The sequence below is a fragment of the Lutra lutra genome, chromosome 2 (genome assembly GCF_902655055.1).
Source record: "Lutra lutra chromosome 2, mLutLut1.2, whole genome shotgun sequence".
Lineage (NCBI taxonomy): Eukaryota > Metazoa > Chordata > Mammalia > Carnivora > Mustelidae > Lutra > Lutra lutra.
The window spans coordinates 44,746,833-44,755,872 of NC_062279.1; the positions used below are offsets into that span (position 1 = coordinate 44,746,833).

Consider the following 9,040-nt stretch of genomic DNA (forward strand, 5'->3'; position numbering starts at 1 on the left):
AAGAAGGCGCTGGGCGCCCGTTAAGCCCTGTTTCTTAGACCTGGAAGAGGAGGCCCAAAGAGGTGAAACAACTGGCCCCCAAGGCCCCAGAGCTAGAGGAGGGGCCAGGGTTCCCTCCAGCTCGTCTGGCCCCAGAGCTCTCTAACCACTCTGGCAGAGAGGGAGAGAGCGCACAGCAGCCCGAGTGCTAGGAAGTCTCCCGAACTGAAAGCAGTCGTTAGAATGAAGTCTGGTAGTTGGGATGGGCAGCCCCAGCCACTTCTAGCCCAGCGGGGGTTCGCACAGGTACTTCTTCCCTCCACCTCGCCCCTGTCAAATGCCCCAGCAGTCTGGCTCCACCCTGAGTCTGCACAGAAGGGCAGGCGACAGCTACACGGACAGCTACGCCAGCCGATTTGATCTCCCGATGCTGGCCGGCAGTAGGGATGGAGCAGCAAAGATGGAGGGCTCCCCCTCTTAGAAGGGTCCATTTGCCTTTTGCCCTGCCCCAGCTCCAGCCCTTCTGTTTTTCAACAGGAAAAGGGTGAGCTGGGGTCTAAGCAGGTGGTGACAAGTGGCAGGTCTGCAGGTGGGCTCTGCGGGGCTCTGTGTCTGCACCAGCTGGGCTGTTAGAAGGAGCAGGCGTGAGACGCCTCAGTTGGGGGGTGTTGAACTTGGCACTAGGGGGTGGGGATTAACCAAAGCAGCCGGGGCTACTTCTCACTTCCCTTATCACCTCCTGCCACCTCCCCCCATAAATGTTAATGAACCCTACCTTCTGCCTCCCAGCTCCCTCTAGTCAAGGGAGAGACTGGGTCAAAATGTAGGTAAACTGAGTCTGGACCCCAGAAGAGGATCTAGGCCCCTTGCTCCCATTCTTTTGGTCCTTGATAATTTTCAGGGAGTGTCCACCTCAGCTGATGCTCACAGTGGCAGTTTTGACAACATCGGTAATGGCCATTTCCATTTCCTTTTTACAAATTAGGAAGTGGGACCAGAGAAATGAAGAGATTACCATAGGTCACACAGCCCATAGAGGACAGGTCATGGGGATGGGGATAAAATCCATGGAACACTCTCCATGCTGCCTCCCCTCTTGGAAGCCAGCACTGGCCTTCCCAGCGGGGTCAAGGAGCAAGCTGAGTCAGGAGGCCGGGCCTGTAGGTGCACAATGGGAAGGGACAAGGAGCAGGTATCACACCATAAAATAGGCTACCCACCCATGCCCTAGAGTCCCCCGGCCCAGGCCTCTGGCTGAGCCCCAAGGCCAAGCTTGACTGTTGGCATCTGTTACCATGGAGACCCAGGCCTGGCTGGGGGGCTAGTAGGTGACAACAAGCCCCTCCCCCACCGATAAGAACCAGGCACTTGGGCTCAGAAAACTGGGGCCCAGACAGCGCTAGGTGGCACTTCCCACACCTGACTCCTTAATTCATTGGGTCCACCCCAAGTCTGAACTACATCCTCCATGGGTCCATTCCCACCTCTCATCCCAGGAGTGAGGGCGGGAGGAGATAGCTCTGAGCACCCTACCGGGAGCTAGGAGCAGGCAGATATGTGGGTGAGGTCCCTGGCTGCCCAGAGAAGAGAGCCAGAGCTGGCACCAGCCACAGTGGACGGGTGGACTTGGGCATTTCCTCGAAGGGGCAGAGTTTAAATCGGGCTGAAAGTGAACAAATATAGAAAATGGAAATCATCAGGGGTACCAGCCTGGATGAAAGCAAAGGAGCAGGACAGGGCGTGGCATGAATAGAAAATGCTGAGCACTGGACCGGGAGTCTGGGTACCAGGTACCTTGTCCGAGTCACGTGCCACTCACTAACTAGCTGTGAGACCCTCCCTGGGCCTCATCAGTGAGTGAGGAGCCTGGACCAGATGAAGAATCTCGAAGAACCCTTCCAGTTTGGACAGTATGATTCAAGTATGGTCCCACCCCTGGACTCCCCCAGTTACAAGGCTCCCCCCACCCGCACTCCCCAGGCCAGGTCAGGCTGAACAGGGCCCTGAGTCCCGCTGTCGGGTGCGGGGCGGAGCTGGGAGCCAGGTGCTGGAGCTGGACAGTTGGAGGTGGCCAGGAGGTGGCCTTGGGGTTTGTCTGGGGGCGGGGGAGGGGTGGCAGACAACTTTGTGGATTGATCTAGCTCAGGAAGGTGAGAAGGAGGCTTGGAGGTGAGAGTTTCGCCCTCCTGCTCATCTCTTTAGGTAAATACATCCACGTCCAACATTTCCCCTTCTCTTTCCATCCTGGGGGCGCTTAGACCTCGGAGCCCAGAGCTGAGATGTGAGCTCTGCTTCCCTACATGGGGGCTTCCCTCAGAGATCCCCCCAAGTGCAAGCCTGCTTCCACAGTCACCATCACCCGCCTTCTGAAGGAAAGGGACAGTTACAGTCCCCATCACCAGCCTCTGGGGCCTTGGATATCTTGGCCCAGAGGGCGTGGACACAGCAGAAAGGCTCCAGACGAGACCCACGTGGAACAGAAAGAGCATGGACTTCAGGAGCCCAGTCCCGCCATTCACTGGCTGGGTCATTCTGAGCAAAACACCTACCAGTGCGTCTCAGTTTCCCTGTCTATAGAATGGGGTAATACTGGTCCCACCACACAGCAGGGTGGGACCAGAGGTCATGTGAAGAGGCTGGTGGGTTCTTCATCCCAGGCAGGGGCTGATGGGCGCAGGGAGGAGGCCCTAGGGATGGCCACTGCCCCAGAGAGGATGGTGGGTGAGGCCCAAGAACGTGTTATGCCTTTTGACATCTGCTCAGTGCGGTTATCTCATTTGGCCCTCTGACATTACTGTCCCCACTTCTAGAAAAGTGCCCGGGGCCCAAAGAAAAGGAGCTTGTGCCAATGCATCAGCCCCTCTCAGAGCCTGTCTGTCCTGAGTCAGCAGGCCAGCTCTCAAGCCCACACTGGGTCCTCCCACAGCCCCAGCTGCACCTTCTCCCCCATCCCTGGTCCCCAACCTGTTGCACCTGCTATTTGCTGCCAGTCTTGACACTTCTAACCGGGTGGCCAGACCGCAGAGAGGGGGAGCCAGGGGTGACAGAGGCAGTGGAAGCCAGCGCTCCTAGCCAAGCCCACCGCCTGCCCCCTGGAGGGAGGCTCCTCCTTTTAAGGCTGCTTCTGGGAATTTCCACCCCCAGAGCCAGACTCAGCAACCCCTGGCCCGGGAATGATACCTGCGCTCACCCTTGGGGAGGTGGGGCACCAGACCTGAGGGCAGGAGAAGCTGGACCCTAGGGAACGGAGGCGGGGCCCTCCCATCCAGGTCTGTGGGTCAGGGAAAACGTGGGAGACCACGGAGTCCAGCCTCCTTAGCCAGCAGCTCCATCCTCTGTGCGCGGGCAGCCCCGCAAGAGGCTGGCAGCCCCCGCCAGCGGCTGCTTTGCCCGCTCACTGGCCAGGAAGGTGGACACCTCACACCTCAGTCTCCCAATTACGCCCTCCTCCCCCACTCCTCCTCCCCTCCCTCTCTCTCTTCCTCCTCCCCTCTCTCTCCTCCTCTCCCCCCTGAAAACCTGTGGCTTGAAGAGACCTTGGCTTCTCTGGGACTCTACCCCTCTCTACCCCTGGGGACTGCCCATATCTGCTCCTGAGTTTGGGGGCAGGGGGCCACCACCCCCAAGGACTCTCTGCGGCGATGGGAGCCACCTGCCTGCTGCCCCACGTCACTCTGTAAGTGTGCTGCCTCTCTGGATGGAAGTTTAGTTGCCCTTTCCAGCCTGGGGCAGACCTCGTTTTATCGGGACTCCCACCCGGAGGGGGCGGGGGGGAGGGGTGTGAGGGGAGGGTGCCTGGGTGCTCGCCCTGGGTTGACTGCTGGCACCCACACCAGGGTCTGCCTTGTCTTCCCACACAGGTGCCTCCAGCTACTAATTCTCTGCTGTCAAACTCAGGTAGGCGGGTGCCCCCCCCACTAGCTGTTCCGTCTCCCCCACCCGACCCAGCTTGGCGGGGGGGTAGTCTCCTCTTGGTGGACAGAGGCAGGTTCCAGCCTCTCCCTGGATCCAGGGTTTCTGAGGTGGGGGTGGGTGGAGGTGTCAGCCTTTGGAGGCGGGTAGAAGGGGCTAAGGCACATTTGGGGATGCACTGAGGTCTTTATCTGTCCTCCCTCCATGACCCTCCCTATCCCTACTTGTCCTGGAGTCTCTGTTTCTCCCTCCGTACTGCCACACGGGTTCTGCCCCCCTCCCCCAAGGCTAACCGCGGCAGCCCAGGCTTGAGGGATGGACTCTGGAGAGATGGGTAGAGGGCAGAGGTGCCGGCTCAGGTGAGGCTTGTACTGGGAGCTACCTGAAAACACAGGTTTCCATGCAAAACCACTTGTGCATTCCACTTCCTACCCCTCTTCCCCATCACAGATGTCCCAGGGGTGCGCTGCCCTGGGGGACTGCGTGGGCAGTCCCAATGCCCAGCCAGGGCGGGGTGACTCCTCACCTACAGTACAAGGAGGTCAAGCCCAAAGAGGTTTGTTTGGGACAAGATTTGGGTTTGCATCTCCACACTCCCCCCACCCCATGCCAGCGCCCCCATGCACACCCCCCACCCCAAGCCTCAGCCCCCTGTGCGAGGCTCGGTCCCTTTTTGTGATCCTCCATAAAAGTGCAGCTATTAAAATGCACTGGTCCAGAACCGCTCTGGGGAGAGATCGCTTGGCTTTCCCAGGCCAGAGGCCCGCTTCTCTTCATATCCAGTGGGGACTTTTTTTGAAGGTAAATGCCTTTTCTCTGGGAGAGGGAAAGGGGCTGCCTTTGAAGCAGTGGGGGGGTGGGAGAGAGAGAGAGACAACTCCCCCCCTCTTTTCCTTCCCCCTTTTGCTCTAGCCCCCGTTCCAGGCCTTTTGCTTCACACATCCAGGGAGAGCAAGAAGAAAGCCCCCAGCCTGGCTGGGAGGGGGCTGGGGGTGGGCCCAACCTGTTCTGGAAGGGGAATTAGCACAATGGTGAGGCTGGCCGGGGCGTTTATGGCCTGGCTGAGGCCCCATTCAGGACTCAGGGAAGGTGGCAAAGCTGTCCTTTCCCCCTTGAAGTGCCCCCTCACCCCCCCTGGAGGGGGGGCCGGCAGGCCGGACCATAGCCATGCTTGAGGGGCTGTCTGACAAGCAGCTGTCTGCAGCAGTGGAAGGGGAGGTCCCCCCGCAGCGGGAACATGAAAGGGACAGGCCAGGTCCCGCGGGGAGAGCGACTTGTGGGCTGTGGGGCTGTGGGGGGGGGCGTGGGGCTGCTTTTGTGCAGGGCCTGAAGGGGGACAAGGAGAGGAGGGGGCTTCAGGGGGGCCCTCTCTGCTCCTGACCTGGAACAGACAGCCAGAAGGAGGCTGCCCGCCAAGAGGGGCGGAGGGCCTGAACCTGGGCCAGGAGGCTGGGGGCTGGGGCTGGGCTGGACCCCACTGAGGGTCCCAGGCCAGCTAGACCCCACCCCCTGGCAGGGAGGCTAGCCCCCACCCCAAATGCTGGCCTCGGGTTTTTCCAGGGTGGGGTGCGGGGCGCACTTTGCTGCTCTGAGTCTCCAGACCCTGCTCTCATAGGTGGGGGTCCTGGTGACACTTCTGGCCAGTGGCCGAGCTGCAGTGGGAAATGAGCAGTGACACACACGAAGGGTTAACCCTGAGCAGGTTACAGGGTCAGCCTGGAGCCACCACAGCACTCACCACCCCCTTCCTCAAAGCTGATCCTTCCAGTTCCTGCTCCTCCCTCTGCAACAGAGGTGGCCTCCAACAGATGCTGATCTGGGTCCAGGTCTGTCTCAGTGGTTTTGATTGGGCCTGGTATAAAGGTGGCCTTAGGGACCTGGGCCAGGGAGAGTGGGGCCAGCAGGATCGGGTGGAGAGAGAAACATTTGAGCCTAGGGTTGAAGCTGTCACCAGCAGTTCAGAAATGGCATCTAGTTTGCACCTCACTGGAGAGAGAGCAGGAAGTGGTGTGGTTTTCTCCCACTCAGTGTTGCAGATAGGTAGGGAGAGACTGGGCCTGGAGATGGTGCTCGTCCTGGCTTTGCACCACGCCTGGGTGGAACCCGGAAGCTGGTAGCAACAGCGCCCCTACTGGCCAACCAGCCTCGGTTACGTTGGGGCACAGGCAGCCTGGCACCTCCCGGGAGCGCCCCTGGACCACGCCGCTGGCTCCTCCTGCTGTGCAGCCTCCACGTCCCTCACCCCCAGAGGGACAACACTGAATGGTGGACGGGCTCCTCTGAGGGTCCTGAGCACCCAGGGGGAGGGGCAGGGGAGTCATGCAGAAGCTCAGGATCCCACCATTAGTGCTGAACTTGGGTTCCATAACTTTGAAGGTTCCTTCTAGCAACCAGTCACGATTCCAGGTCTGCACTAGATCACAGGTGTCCCCCAAGCCTGGGCAGATGGAGAGCCAAGAGATCATGACTGGCTCACCCACTGGCCTGGGAAGGTCCTATGTCCCCGTCCCCAACACCTCTGCTTCCTAGGACCAGGGGCCTGCCCCATCACACTCACCTCCACACCCCTCTCCCCTGGATGGACCAGTGGTGGTGTCACCCAAAGCAAATTGACACTATTTTTCCCTTGGTAACCGCAAAGGGGGAGAATCACCCGTCTCCTAATTTTAACCAGTACGTGAGGGACCAGGGCGCCATGACCGACCAGCTGAGCCGGCGGCAGATCCGAGAGTACCAGCTCTACAGCCGGACCAGTGGCAAGCACGTGCAGGTCACCGGGCGTCGCATCTCTGCCACCGCGGAGGACGGCAACAAGTTCGGTGAGACCCAGCCCTCACTGGAGGCCACTCACACCACTGGCGTCCTAACAGATCCTATGCCCAGGCAGGGGCCCAAAGTGGAAGAGCCTCCCGGTGCCCCCCCACAACCAAAGTTGGGAGGTCAGGCTGTCTGGGGGGGTCCCTGCCACACCCCTGAGCCCACAACTCCCACGGACAGAGGTCTTTCTCCCCCTCCCCCATCACAGCCAAACTCATAGTGGAGACGGACACGTTTGGAAGCCGCGTGCGCATCAAGGGGGCTGAGAGTGAGAAATACATCTGTATGAACAAGAGGGGCAAGCTCATTGGGAAGGTGAGACCTGGAAGGAGGACGAGGGAAGGAATGAATCAATCTTTCTGCCTGCCCCACAGCACCCCACTCCCCTCCCCTGGGCAAAAGTCAAGATGACTTCTACTCACACTCCAACACTCAGCCACTCTTGTTTCTCCATTTAAATGAGACACTTACTGATCCCTAAGTGTCTTGGGCTCTGATTTACAGGCAACGTAAAAAATCAGGGAGTCAGGATTTAGCACCTTCATGAGATTGCAGACCCTGTGTTGAGGGTCAAGTGCTGATCAGGGCTGAGAGTGGGCATTCATACATGGCCACAAGCTCCCCCAAGGTCAGTGGGGTTCACAGGATCCCTCTAGGCAGACGGCACACGAAGGGCCTACTAGTGTAAGCACCAGCTGGCATGAGCTCTCGGGCAGGTCCAGCGCTGTTGCGTAGGGAGAATTCCGTTTCCTTTAGCATTTGTCAATCCTGGCTTCTGGTTCTGGCTGTTCTCACCAAATATTTGCTGATTTCTGTCAAGCCTCAGGCTTCTCGTCTATAAAAATGGGCATAGTGTCAAGGTTTTGGATCGGGCCAAATGGATGACCATGTGGCTCCTGACATAGTCTTTATTCTGTAGACAGTTGCCCATTCTTCTCCTCAGACTGTTGCCTCTTTGGCCTCCACCCAACAGTTACCATGCTATAGCACTGGCTAAACACCATGCTCAAGGCGTACAACTTCCAAATGACAAACCTGTATTTAAGTTCAGATCTGACTCCCAGCAAACCATGTTCCCTTCTCCCACTTTTATCTCTCCAACAAGGGCACCCACCTCCCCAGGCAGAAACCCCTGGGCACACAGGCCCCTGCCGCTCCCTCCTTTGTCCCACAAAATTGGTCCAAAAGTCAGACAAACCAGACAGGTTGGGTGGACGAACACCCCTCCTCTCCCTCCCTCCCTCCCTCCCTCCGCAGCCCAGCGGGAAGAGCAAAGACTGCGTGTTCACGGAGATCGTGCTGGAGAACAACTACACAGCCTTCCAGAATGCCCGGCACGAGGGATGGTTCATGGCCTTCACGAGGCAGGGTCGGCCCCGCCAGGCTTCTCGAAGCCGCCAGAACCAACGAGAGGCTCACTTCATCAAGCGCCTCTACCAGGGCCAGCTGCCCTTCCCCAACCACGCGGAGAGGCAGAAGCAGTTCGAGTTCGTGGGCTCAGCCCCCACGCGCCGGACCAAGCGCACTCGGAGGCCACAGCCCCTGACGTAGTCGGGGACACTGGGGGCAGCTGCCCCTCACCAGCCTTCCCATCCCCTTCCCTTCCTAATCCCAAGACTGGGCTGGGGTGGAGGGAGGGGAACCAGAGCCCCCAAGGAGGACTGGGAAGACCAACCAGCGTCAGAGCCTCGAGCCGGAAAGGGGCGGGACTGCCACAAACCAGTGCTGGGGCCTCGGGGCAGCCGCCCCAGACCCCGCACTGAAATAGGGGGTGGGGGTGGGGCAGACCCCCAGGCGAGGAACTGTAGTGTTCCCTCGGACGCAGGCTCCCTGAAACAGGTGGAAAGGGCAGCAGATTCAAGGCCCTGCAGACACGGTCCGGAGGTGGTTCTCTTTAAACTCTGCCTGCGGAGTCTTCCTCAGTCTGCTCCCAGCCTCCACATTCCTCCTGGCCAGACTGTAGGAAGGGACTTTTGTGTTTGTTTCAGGAAAAAAGAAAAGGGGGGGGAGAGAGAGAAAGAGAGAGAGATGGCCATTCTTCACATTCCACTACCCAGGCCCGCACCCCCATCCCCAATTTCGAGTCCCAGAATAAAACCATTTTCCTGCAAACGGGTTATCTGAAGGCGGGGTGGAGGGATCCAAGTCCCAAACCGCGGGGGTAACAACCTTGACTCTCGGAGCGGCGCGGACCAGAACCCGGACAAGGCGCGCGGCAGGCCCGTGGCCCGGGTCCGGGCGCGACCCGGCAGGTGGAGGGGCAGGTGGAGGGGCGGCGCGCGGGGCGCGAAGGGCAGCGCCGCCCGCAGGGGAAGCGGGGCGTGGGTGGCCC

The 9,040-nt window shown here is 59.6% G+C and overlaps 1 protein-coding gene across 1 annotated transcript; it reads left to right on the forward strand.

The window, feature by feature from the left end:
• Window positions 1-3,138: 3,138 nt before the first annotated feature.
• FGF17 (fibroblast growth factor 17) lies at window positions 3,139-8,820 on the forward strand. Its single transcript, XM_047717308.1, has 5 exons — window positions 3,139-3,655; window positions 3,840-3,876; window positions 6,566-6,710; window positions 6,917-7,023; window positions 7,966-8,820. The coding sequence occupies exons 1-5, from the start codon at window positions 3,621-3,623 to the stop codon at window positions 8,257-8,259; spliced, it is 618 nt and encodes a 205-aa protein (XP_047573264.1). The 5' UTR covers window positions 3,139-3,620; the 3' UTR covers window positions 8,260-8,820.
• The last annotated feature ends 220 nt before the right edge of the window (window positions 8,821-9,040 follow it).